The following is a 13589-nucleotide window of genomic DNA, read 5'->3' as shown; positions in this document are numbered from 1 at the left end:
GATGGAGGAACTGCGAGGGTCGTGGAGCCAACAGAGTGCCGAACAGAAGGCCACCATTCAGAGGTACACCTGTAGGAAAGAATATATAATAAAATAATATAATATTTGTTTCTCTTAAACAGTTATGAGATAAAATTTAGATTTTTTTTAGTTTTCAAGGTGACAGTAATTTTCATGCCATTGGCAGCACCAAAAAGCATTGCAAAATAATGTCTTTATAATGAGAAAATAATCAGTATTTTCCATCCTGCACCCTGTCTGCCAAGGTTTGGACAAATAGGCTGTCCCAAACTAAGAGAATTATTTGAGCCAGAAGTTAATTATGTTGGGCCACTCACAAAAAGAACAATTTCAGGAAATTATCCTAAGAACAGCTTTCTTACAGGAGAAAGTATTTAAACATCTAAACATTACACACAAATACAAAAAGTCAAGCATTCTCAAGCTCAAGCATTTCTCACAGTACCACCGCTCCCTATAAGCAGACTATGCAGTCTGTATAGGGCACCACCTCCCTAGGGCGCCACAATCTTACCATAGGAGGCCACCAGAAAGTCCACTGGCTGACCTTACTTGCACGTTATACGTTATTCAAGGACCTGAAAGCAGTGGAACACAGATGATCGCTTCACGCTCATATCATGCGAACACCCCCTCCCCAACCCCCCCCCACACACACACACGATCACGTAGTGCTTATATCAGGCGAACCCTGATTTCTCATTAAATTCCTCCACAACCAAATTATTTCAGCTATGATAGTTCTGAAATCCACATAAAGCTTTTAGCTCAATACACTTTCTGTATGTCAACAATTGTCTCACTTGTGTCTAATTTTATTTCTCCTAATTTCAATTTTAGAGGAAACATCTGAGACAAAGTTGATACATTAAATGAAACATAACTTAGTCCATTAAGTCTCCTGAACAATGAAAAAGCAACCTCTGAGCAATAAAAATCTTCCTTTGGGAAGACAGAAACAATTATTTTTTAGATAGACACACATACCGAACTCACGTGGACCTGGTTGCTATAAATAGAGGCATGGCAAGCCTCTTTGGTCACATTTAGTCTGTTTTGATTTATGTCATGATCAATTAAACTGTGCAGAGCCATGAACTATCGTGCACTTGTTTGACTACACTGTAAAAAACAAAAAAAAAACTAAAACAAACGTAAAATAATGGCAGCTCAGGGTGCCAAATGATTACCGTAAACTGAAATAACAGTTTTAGACCATGAAGTGAATTAACATGTTTAGAAATAACACGTTTAAATAGTAATTTCAAATATTGTGTTGACACTGTAAGTGTCGACTTATCATAATCCTTCTTTTTTTATATATATATATTCATCTGACCTTTTTCCCTAGGTCTGTTTCTCAGCCATATGTCCTCCTTGGAGTTTAGAAAGTTTGCATCAGCTAGATTTGTGCAAAAAGACTCCTTTCTGAATCCCCGACTTTGAAACACCCACAGAGATGTCCATGTGCTTCCCATATTGTTTCATTTCATTTTCAACTTTATATCAAACATATGTTAGGTTTCAACATTTCATTTATTGTTTAGGCAATCCAAAAGCAGCCAGTGTGTACTTTGGCAAAGTACTTATCTATGACATTTACACATTCATAAAACACTTCAAACATATCTTATGCAATATTGCTTCTCAAATAAATGTTTCTTGTTTTAAGGATGTTTAGATATTTTACTGGATAAAGTGACAAAATTACTTTTAAGAAAATTATTTTAGCAGTGCATACAACCCTCTTTAGATCAAGTGGTGTACATTTTGTTTTCTCACAGCTGGTTCCTCAAAGAGGGAGCTAAATATATCTTCTGCTGAGCTGCCTTATGGAGGAAACTGTCTGATCTTTAAATGATAATAACCAGTGTGACATTATAACACCTTTTCCTGAAATGTCTTCCTCAATAAGGGGAGGATTGAGGCTAATGGATAAGATCATCTGTGTTTGGGAATTTCCTACTTGTTTTTCCTGGAGGGAAAAGATAGAGAGAGGGAGGAGTGCGTGTGTGTGTGCGCACGTGCGTGCGTGTGTGCGTGCACGTGTGTGCGTGACGTGTCTCCAGGAAGTCCTTGTTCAGGGGATAGAGGAAGTTTTTGTGGACACCTGATGTAACTGTGATAAGTGTGAAGGAGAGAGCTTGCGTATTTGTGTAAGATGACGCTGTTTTCCTCTTCCTCATCTCATTTTCTACTATATGTAGCCATCCATGATGTGGTAAGTCCTACCTAAGGTGGTTAGCTGGTCTCTTAGCCTGGCAAAGCTGATTAGCAGGTCCGTTTTGCTGGATTTAAAGGTTGGGTAACCGGCTAAACCAGCTTAAACCACCTAAGATCAGAAAACCTTTAGACTGGCTAAAGCTCTTTTTTTCAGCATGAAAACCTAGTGAGTTGCCTACCTAGACAAAATGTTTAGGCATCATTAATGCAGCCCTGTTGTGGAGACTGTTCTAAAAAGTTAACTGCAAAATACCTTGGATACCTTGTTTTGGACAAATTCAAAAGCAGCTTTGCATATATACAGTGTAGCAGAGTAGAGCAAATAATCTGAAATGCTAAACAAATGTATAATTTCTTAAAAAAAGTGTCAATAAAAATAGTTTCACCTAATTAAAATGGACTGTTCCACACAATGTGTACATAATGGAATTGCTGTGAATTAATTGTGTTTCTGATCAGGTTACATTTGGGTAAGAATACTGCCTTCAAGGCTGTTTCTTAATTGTTGGTTTATGTACACATGTGCCAGATGATTCTCAGATCTTGCACCATGAGCAGTATAGTTTTTTTTTATTTTTAAGACCAGTTCTACTTTTCACATGCAACTCAACAGATCAATGTTACTTTTAAATCAGTGAACCAATCAGATGAATCAGGGGGTGGTATAAAAATCTTCTGAGGGCGTATGGAAATGAATGCACCAATAAATGTGACATCTGTTCAATCCTAATCCATTCCATCTAGTTGTTTTTAACACAAAAATGTGTCCTGTGTGAATACACCTTAGAAAGTTGTTGCCTGTATAGGCAGCACACAACAAGGCTGCTAGATTCTTGAACATAGCTGTTGTGTATGCATGCAGAGTGCAGATGTGTGCAGATATCCAGCTTTCATATAGGTGTTAATGGTTGCATGTGTCGTGAGTGTGTTTACGCTTTCCCCTGAAGGCTGTCCCAAGACCAGAGGGAGAAGGAGGAGAGTTGGTTGTCATGTCAACAGCGATGCGAGTCACTGCAGGAGCAGCTGTTGGCATGGCAACAGAAAGACGAGGAGGTGACCCGGAGAATGGAACGAGCAGAGGATGAGATGAAGGACCTGAGAGCAGCCCGAACCACTTTGCAGTAAGAGAGGTCTGACACACACAAACACACAGAAAACCAGTCACACTCCATTGCCTTTCACACTGTCACACAAATAAATTAGTATTCAGCCATGCTACTGTTGTCAAGCTTTCTCCCTCTCTTTTAAGTCTGTCCATCCCACCTGCTCATCTTAATAATTCGTCAGCAAGTCAGGACCTGTAGAATATAAGTCACTGTTTATGAACCTGTTTCCTCCCTAATCTGTCTTCATTTATAATAGTAAAAGAAACCACTGGAAGCTTTTACATAGAAGCTTTGCAGCATGTTATTGTTTGTCCTGTCAAAGAAGCATTGAGTTCTAGCTAAAGCAATTAGCCACTCAAGCCCATACCTTACAGTGATAGTAAAGTAGTAAAGGGTAATTGTTTTAAAAAGAAAATTTTACATTACGCTGGTCATTATGGCATTCGTCTTGGACTAATACTGACACCTACTGGCATAAATATAGGTTAATGCAAATGTTGTCTGCCAGAAATTGTACTACTTCCTTTCATTTTTACTTTGTGTAAAACTTTTTAATGGGAGAAAATTACTACACCTTTGCATTTATGATTAATTATAATCAGAATGAACAATTATTTGACCAAGTAATATAGTTAATTAGTCTAATTGTAGGCTGTTTACAGTAGACACGTGACATAGCAACTTGGTGCATTATTATAGAATGTGCGGTCACAGGTGTGCATTTATCTGCATTTTACAATTACTTCAAATATCGCTCATCCCATCAGAATTTTCAGTTTGAACATTTTGTTTGTAATAATTTTCCATCCGTATGTGCCTTGAATTATAGTATATGACCAAACAACAAAAACATGGATTCTTCAAAATCAAGCCTAATATTTTGTTTGTAGAGTGTCTTTCTGTAATACCTGTCAGAACGTGTCTAGATTACCATCAGTCTGTATTTCCAAAAATGTCTTTGTCTGTCTCTGTTATGTCATTATCCTACCAGTTTCTAAGGTTCAGCTGATTGGCTCAGTCCAGATCAAGACCTGCTTACGGCACTTGTTTGAGTACCTGTGTCACAATTACGTGCATGAAACGTCTTTTCATCCGCCTGCCCTCGACTTCTCAAACCTGTTTTCTATTTGATCTTCTATTGTTCTTTTCCACCTGTTCGGTGGGGTAACTGCTACTCAATTCATGTTTTTCCTCTGCTTTATTATGGCGTAATTGTTCAGTATCAATTCCCAACTGTGTCTTGAGTTTCTGTTTGTGTGTGTTTTTCTCTTTCCATCAGTGAGCTTTTGTTACATCCCAGCTGTTGTATGTTTAGATGTCTGATGTTGTTTGTATACACGCCTCCGTTCCTGAGGTCTACCTGGCCGTTTGCAACCAACAGCAGTGAGGCTTTTCTTCTCTGTCTGGCTACAATAACACAGCAGCAGAATAATGTTGTCAGTCCCGTTTTAGACTGCTAAACACAGTTGAGTGACACCCACATTCTATAATTGAAATGACTCCCTAAAATGTTCAGCTCTCGCACCTGCATTTTGAGAGTGAATTTGGTAAACCTGTACTGCATGTTTTTCATGTAGGATAGAGACTAGAGCTACACAATTCATTGAAAAATAATCAGCTGTTGTGAAAAAAACAGACAACTACAGCCCAAGTTTTTCCAACATGTTTTTGCAGTGGAGGAACTATCCCTTTAAATAAGTCTATAGTCCTACAATATCAGTAATGAAAACTGATCCTAATATGCAAATTTTAATGCACAAGTCTGATGCAGATGTTGCTTTGTTTCACATCTGTTCATGGTGACATGTGAAAATGAGTGCTGAAGAAACATCACCTGATGTTAATAATCAACAATTTTGTCATAATCATGCAACCCCAGAGACAAAGATATGAGCTGTGTTATCTGAAGGTTTTAGATGCATTCCCTATCAGTTCCATCAGAAATATATGATATGATATAGCACCGACCCAATGTTGGGTTATTTTAACCCAATGCATTGGGTAGCAAGTTTTACCCAATAAATTGGGTTATAAAATAACTAGTTTGTTGGGTTTTATTTTTTGGGGGGGCCAAAATGTTGCTTTAACCATCCTAGTATTATTGGTACTATTATTATTGTTGACATTATTATTATTATTATTATTATTGCTGTGTAAATAAATTATAATGCACAAGTTACAAATATCTTGAAAATGCTTTATTTCCATTAAATTAAAAGTTGCAAACATTTTCATTATTTAAGTAAATGGTTGCAATTGTGTTATCAATATTTTTATCATTAAGTTACTTACTATCATGTTTCAATTTACAAGAACCACCACAAATAAATAAGTAATAAATAAGTAGGCAATGGTGTAACGTTGCTGGCAAGGATGAAGACAATGACGATGGAGAGACGAACACAAGTGCAGTTTATTAAACAAAAGTGAGATACAAAAACCCTAACTAGAAACATGAAACATAAATATGAACATGACTAAACTAGACTTGACACAAACAAAACATGACTTGACTAAATTTTGACTTTGCTTGGCTTGGCTTGACTTGACTTGACTTAAGCAAAACAACAACAAAGTTACATTAACAATACTCCACATAGGACAATGGCAAACATGAGGGCTAAAATACATTGACATGGGTAACAAGTTAACAAGACCACTGATGAAAATACAAGACTGAAAACAATATAACAAGACAATGAAACAGGAACCAATAACAAGACAAGACTAATAAAAAAAAGAAAAAGAAAAAAACACATTAAACATGGCGGGAACAGAATAATCACATGACTAGACAAGGAAGTGAACAAATTTCAAAATGAGGCACCTGAAGTCATGAACAGGACTAACTTTTAAAAATAGAACACATGAAAAACAGGAACCAACAGAATAAACATGACATATCCCCTCCTCTAAGGGGTGGCTCCCGACGCCCCAACACATGAACAAAAACAGAATAAACATGACATAAGTCCAGTGTTCTGTAGGGAGCTGGGGGGGCGGGTGTCTTGGGGGGTGGAGCGTGGCGAGATAGGGCGTGGGGGCATGAGAGGCTTGAGGGGTGGAGTCGTAGGGATGGAGGCGGGCATGGACCGGTGAGCAGAGGCGGGCATGGAGAGGTTTGCTTGTGACATGTAGCAGTCTGGGGTTCGACTGAAACATAGCATGGAGCAGACTGAAGCTTGTCTGTAACATGGAGCAGTCAGGGGTTTGGCTGAGAAATGGCATGGAGCAGACTGCGGTTCGGCTGTGACATGGCATGGAGCATTCTGGAGCTTGGATGAGACATGGCATGGAGAAGACTGTGTTTCGGCTGTGACATGGCATGGAGCAGTCTGGGGCGTGGTTGTGACATGGCATGGAGCAGGCTGAGGCATGTCTGTGACATGGCATAATGCAGGCTGAGGCGTGTCTGTGACATGGCATAATGCAGGCTGAGGCATTGCTGTGACATGGCATGGAGCAGGCTGAGGCGTGGCTGTGACATGGCATGGAGCAGGCTGAGGCGTGGCTGTGTCGTGGCATGGAGCAGGCTAAGGCATGGCTGTGTCGTGGCATGGAGTAGGCTGAGGCGTGGCTGTAACATGGCCTGGATCTGACTCTGGCGTGGCTTTGACATGGCCTGGAGCTGACTCTGGTGTAGTCAGGCACCTTCCTGCAATGGCAAAAAAACACCATCAAAATGTTGCTGCTTTTTGGCATTAAAAAGTCACAATAAAAGTGATAAATGTCACGACGTGAAAAAGTCATAACTGTCGTGAATTCAGGGGAGCAGAACTATCTGAAAAGTGGCTTCTGATTAGGCTATCACCCAATGTCATGTAGATGCTGGCTATTGTGTAATACAGGGGTCGGCAACCTATGGCACGCGTGCCAGCATTGGCAAGTGGAGGGGTAATCATCGGCATGCCAGCAACGGCGAGAGAGGAGTAGACTATATTTATATAAATTCCGCACCTGCGTTCCAATCTACATCTTGATGTAAATCCTTCGTCATGATTACGCAGCGTGTTTTCATCAGCTGAATGGGAAGCTAAACACTATTAAAGTGTGATGAGACTGGCGCTGTGCGTGCAAGCCATTCTCGAATCACGAGGCAGCAGCACTTCTCTTTCGATTAATCACGGGAGTAAATGCACCCGCTTTTCTGTCAGACTACGCGGATGACAGCTACATTCCGTGTTTCATTTGTTTCTATTTGCTTTCAGAACAACACGTGATGTAATAAAGATAACACCACTATTATTCCTTCATCGGCACAGCCATTGACTAGGAAAATAAAAAATGGCACTCCATGTCAAAAAGGTTGTCGATCCTTTGGAGTAATATCTTGTTGAGTCCAATTTGTGTATTATATAATTTAGTGCCTTGCAGATATAACTTTCTAGATAAAAAGTTTCATACTTCCGCTTTGAAGTATTTTAATGTTACACTATAAATATGACAATAAGCTTTTCTTTCAGTTGATGAAAAACTGCCATGTCTGCAACACCGGATTATGAGTCTTAAAGCCGAGGCGTCGTACAATTTCTTCGCGCGTCGGCCAAATATATGAAATTTGAAAAAGTGTCGGGACAAACACAGAAAGTGAGGTGGAGCATCCCAATTAATAGTTTCTATGCCACAATTTAAAATAGGCTGGCTTTATAGCACTTGTTATGTCGGTAGCCAAGTGAGCAGCAATACAGCAGACCCAAAATTAATGGGAAATTATTTAATTATTTATACAACTGGGTGCGTTATTATAGAAACCACCCAATTAATGTTAGGAATAACCCAACAGAATGACCCGATATGTACACTCACCTAAAGGATTATTAGGAACACCTGTTCAATTTCTCATTAATGCAATTATCTAATCAACCAATCACATGGCAGTTGCTTCAATGCATTTAGGGGTGTGGTCCTGGTCAAGACAATCTCCTGAACTCCAAACTGAATGTCAGAATGGGAAAGAAAGGTGATTTAAGCAATTTTGAGCGTGGCATGGTTGTTGGTGCCAGGCGGGCGGTCTGAGTATTTCACAATCTGCTCAGTTACTGGGATTTTCACGCACAACCATTTCTAGGGTTTACAAGAATGGTGTGAAAAGGAAAAACATCCAGTACTGCGGCAGTCCTGTGGCGAAAATGCCTTGTTGATGCTAGAGGTCAGAGGAGAATGGGCTGACTGATTCAAGCTGATAGAAGAGCAACTTTGCCTGAAATAACCACTCGTTACAACCGAGGTATGCAGCAAAGCATTTGTGAAGCCACAACACGCACAACCTTGAGGCGGATGGGCTACAACAGCAGAAGACCCCACGGGTACCACTCATCTCCACTACAAATAGGAAAAAAGAGGCTACAATTTGCAAGAGCTCACCAAAATTGGACAGTTGAAGACTGGAAAAATGTTGCCTGGTCTGATGAGTCTCGATTTCTGTTGAGACATTCAGATGGTAGAGTCAGAATTTGGCGTAAACAGAATGAGAACATGGATCCATCATGCCTTGTTACCACTGTGCAGGCTGGTGGTGGTGGTGTAATGGTGTGGGGGATGTTTTCTTGGCACACTTTAGGCCCGTTAGTGCTAATTGGGTATCTTTTAAATGCCACGGCCTACCTGAGCATTGTTTCTGACCATGTCCATCCCTTTATGGCCACCATGTACCCATCCTCTGATGGCTACTTCCAGCAGGTTAATGCACCATGTCACAAAGCTTGAATCATTTCAAATTGGTTTCTTGAACATGACAATGATTTCACTGTACTAAAATGGCCCCCACAGTCACCAGATCTCAACCCAATAGAGCATCTTTGGGATGTGCTGGAACGGGAGCTCTCTCTCTCTCTCTCTCTCTCTCTCTCTCTCTCAAACAGACACACACACATGAAATAACAGGGGTCCTGCAAGAACCACACTTTGCCAGTTATCACTGTCCTGGCGTAAGTGCTCTTGTTTTTCAGTCGACTAATGCAGGACAGATTCTGACCCCTGTTCTGCCTTACACAAGACATTTTGTCCCATCACTCGCTGTATGCCTGCCCACCAAACGGCTGCTGCTTCAGCTTTTGTGTAACCACTGAATAATAAGAACAAACCCTTCTTTCATGCATCCAATCGAATCATAACGACACTGTTGATGTTTTTGTGCAGAGAGAGGGAGAGAGAGTGTAACACTTCACTGAGGGAGCACTTCTTATATTCTTTGGTGTGGGGTACACACAGCTCGGGGTCATAAAGCAACAATCACAGAACCCTTGACATCCTCCTTCACACCAGCTAACAAAAACTAGTTCAAAAACAGAGAGGGAGAAAGGTAGATAGGGTGCAACAACACTTGACTTATATGCAGTTTTAAAGGGATCCTTCTTACTGTTGAAAAATATACCTTTGGGTTGGACATACAGAACTACTATAGAGCAAATATTAAAATGAATATAGAAATGGTATAGAATAACAATGGTAACTGTTCAGCCTAACAGAAATAAAACTCTGGATGGAACCATGCAACCAAACTAAGTGTAAAAGTGAAATTGTATGCAGTTGCAGGCCAGACTCATGCCTGCACCATCAACATTATCACCACAGCTTTAGCATGTCTACAGCATGTGCACCTATGGCTAAGGCACATATACTATCTAAATGATCTGCCTTTGAACCCATGTTTGAATACAACCTTATATAGCCAGCTAGCAAGTTTAGTACTTTGTATCTTTATGTGAGCGAATGTTTACAAGTTTGTTGGCATTTGTCATGGAAACAGTGAGACAATATACCACATCCATTAAAATGGCATCATACGCACAAACAGACAGCTCTATGCCGTGAATCACACCTAATCAAAAATAAATCACATACATATGTCAGCCAAATGCTCAATTATTTGTGTGTCATTATTCTCCTATCAATAGATGCATACTAATTTCCACCTGAATGTGACTGCTATTGACGGGCCTCAATAGCCAGACTGTTTATTGTCTCCAGGGATCAGCTGTCAGTAATTAGCAAAGATATTAATGCCATTAACAAGTAACTTGCTTTGACTGACAGAATTATTATTATTTGGAAATCTGTTATCAAAATAGAATAATATGAGGCAAAATGACATAGAGAAGGAGAGGGAGGTAGGAAGAGATGATGGTGAAAATGGATTGAGTTTAGGGAAGAAACTCTCTGAGGGTGAAATGGAGCACTTGTTCTCAACTGGTTTTGCTTCAGGGCCCATCATTTACATTGTACCTCAATTGGCAAACCAGCACAATACTAAAATTGCTTATCGTACTTAAGTAAACAAAAATACTTGATCAAATATGAAATATATTACTGTTTTTTGTTTTGTTTTGTTTAAAGGGATAGTTCACCATAAAATGAAAATTATCTTATCATTTACTCACCCCCATGATCTCCTAGGTATGTAAGACGACATTTGAAGAAACATTTGAAGAAAAAATAGAAAAATATCTCAGCTCAGTAGATCCTTAAAATGCAAGTGGGTGGCAATCAGACCTTTTGAAGCTCCAAAAATCACAGACAGTCAGCATAAACATCATCCATAAAACTCCAGCAGTTAAATGAATGTCTTCTAAAATGATACGATCTTCTGAAAAACATACTTTTTCGAGCTCATCCTAGGCCGTTTGTCCAATTTCTATTTCTTGTTGAGCATTTCTATATGGCTGTGTCTGAAAACTTTAAAATGCTGCCTTAAAACCAGCCCAAAAGTGCCCCATAGGCATACTAGTGCCCCATAGGCTCTTGCCCATGAAAACAATTGTTTCCTACTATGACAAGACAATTAATTTTGTGGGATCATATCTCCCAATCAGAATGTCGTAGAGCCATAGGTGCAGGCTGATTTCACCAACCAGTCTTTAGGTATCATCTTGGAAATGGCATAGCCACCCCCTAGCATCCATTGATGACACCCTAGCAACAACCCCTTAGACTTCCATTCAAAATGGCTCAGAATGGTATCTTCAGAACAGAATTTGTTAGACACTTGGCGATTGGATCTTTTGAGTCAGGTTAGTAATCAGCCAATAACAATCTCTCTGGTCACTGGCTTGCCACGCCCTAGCAACCATTTAGAGCACCCTAGCAAACAGCCTCTTGATTGCCATTAAAAATGGCTGAGAGTGATGTCTTTGGATCAGAACGTCCTAGAGAAATGACAATTGGCTTGTTTTACTTGGGTGAGCAATCAGACTTCAGGTGTCATCATAGAAACTACTTATCCATGCCCTAGCAACCATTTAGAGCACCCTAACAAGCAAACCCCATTGACTTCCATTCAAAAAGGCTGAGAGTGATATATTTGGGTCAGAATATTCTAGAGAATTGACAGTTGGCTTGTTTTACTTAGGTGAGCAATCATTCTTCAAGTATCATCATGTACCTCTGGTAGGGTATATGTGTGAGCTATTTTGGCAAGTCAGGACCAGAGTTGGATCAACAGAAGTTGTTACTCCAAAGATGAGGTAGAATGCTGACTGCTGGAAGGGCAGCTTTCCAGTGAGCATACTGGCAACTGACTAGAACTGCTTGCGGAATTGCTGCTGTGGTTGGGTGAAAATTAATGTTTGAGTTAGAATATGTGTAACAAAATTATTTCTCTGTGTTCATGCTTGACTGTAATCATAATCCAAAAAGTGATGCTTAAAAACATTTTGACAAACAAAGAAAAATAAATATGATAATGTCTAAATATACATCCAACTTAATAAAATTAAATAACTATGCCTGAAAACACTTTAATCAGCAAGGTTTGCACAAATCTGTTTATATTTTTATAGAGCTTTACGATGGCACTAATCTGCCTTCATTTATTGGATTTTAAAATATTTTTTACTTAAATACAGCATAAATAAAAAAATAATATCAAATGTGTTTTCCTAATATTTATTAAATAAACATTATGCAAAACAAATATACTATATTCCCAAACCGACTCATACAGACACATACTTATTTACACACATACTGTACACAGACAATGAAAACATAGGTTGAGTTTGAGATTGAAAGGCTGGAGTGGCCGCACATTTTAAGTCTGACTTTATCCTGTTTCAGGATCGTTAAACACAAGACATCAGTCCTATTTGACACCAGTTTGCAAAATCAGCAACTTACAAAGTACATATACAAAAACATACCTTTTTTGCATACGTTGAAAGTTTTTAAAAGGCTTGAACCCCGACAATTGCTGATTGCAGCTGTATTTAAAATTGATACTCATAATGAAAAAATAGCACTCAAAGTAAAATAGCGCTGAACTTTATTACAAAAATAAACTACTGACTGAACCATGAAAATGTATTGTACTTTTTTAAATGAAATAAATTTTAATAAGAATATATATTAACTAATATTCAAATTTTAAATAAAAAATTTAAATTCAGCTGATTTTTTTAATTTATGTTGTTTCCTTAGTCCACAAGAGGGCGCAATAAATACATAAACCATTCAGCACTGTTAGATTATTGTATAGAACATTCCTGGCTTTTTAAAAAAAGAGCATTTCATTTTCAGCTAATGTGCATGAAATAAATACAAGTTTTAGTCTCTCCATATTCTCAAATGTTAAGTAAAAATTAAAACGCTTCAATAGAGATTTCACTACTCCAGACTCAAGCTGTATAATAATAATTGATCTATTGTCACACATTATACATACATTTCTGCATATACGGTGAAATAATTTTTTTCACATATTCCAGTTAAGCTGGGGTCAGAGTGCAGGGTCAGCCATGATGTGGCGCCCCTGGAGCACATAGGGTCAAGGGCCTTGCTCAAGGACCCAACAGTGGTGTCTTGGCAGTGATGGGGCTTGAACCCCCAGAGCCTTAACCGCTGAGCCACCATTGTGGCAATAACAGCCACATTATTTTTTATTCTGTACAGTTGTATGTAGATAAGCAATATTCACAGATAACAGTGGTATTCGGCTGAACTCAGTGAACTCTCATACTATAGAATCAAAGAATACCCTTCCCTGCCGCTCCAGCACCGGACGCAATAGGGAAAAACTATCGGTTTGGATTTTTGCAGATGATCGATAGTTCCAGAAATATGCCAACTAAATGGCAAAACTGACATATATCGGTCAACCTCTAAAAACTACCACTGTTTGTACATTGCTAGCATTTTGCCTGTTTTAGCCATCTTTTCTTTATTTTTTGAGCTGTATCAAAGAGAATACGAATATAATTTTAATTTCTTTTCATCACTGATGTATCTGTAAAATGACTGTCAGCT

General features: G+C 39.0%; 1 protein-coding gene across 2 annotated transcripts in view; it reads left to right on the top strand.

Annotated features, from left to right (window-relative positions):
• Positions 1-2079: 2079 nt before the first annotated feature.
• The window catches only part of LOC127622838 (E3 ubiquitin-protein ligase TRAIP-like), a 39009-nt gene continuing 27499 nt past the window's right edge, over positions 2080-13589 (top strand). Inside the window, exons 1-2 of one of the 2 annotated variants that reach the window (XM_052096945.1) lie at positions 2080-2177; positions 3192-3365. In XM_052096945.1, coding sequence (XP_051952905.1) covers positions 3310-3365 — 56 coding nt within the window. In that variant the 5' untranslated portion in view covers positions 2080-2177; positions 3192-3309. Of the gene's footprint in view, positions 2243-3191; positions 3366-13589 lie in introns of both variants that reach the window. The other variant, XM_052096944.1, reaches the window with a different exon arrangement.

Source organism: Xyrauchen texanus, chromosome 29, assembly GCF_025860055.1.
Source record: "Xyrauchen texanus isolate HMW12.3.18 chromosome 29, RBS_HiC_50CHRs, whole genome shotgun sequence".
Classification (NCBI taxonomy): domain Eukaryota; kingdom Metazoa; phylum Chordata; class Actinopteri; order Cypriniformes; family Catostomidae; genus Xyrauchen; species Xyrauchen texanus.
The sequence above is the reverse complement of the archived record's forward strand: the minus strand, read 5'-3'. Positions and strand labels throughout refer to the sequence as shown.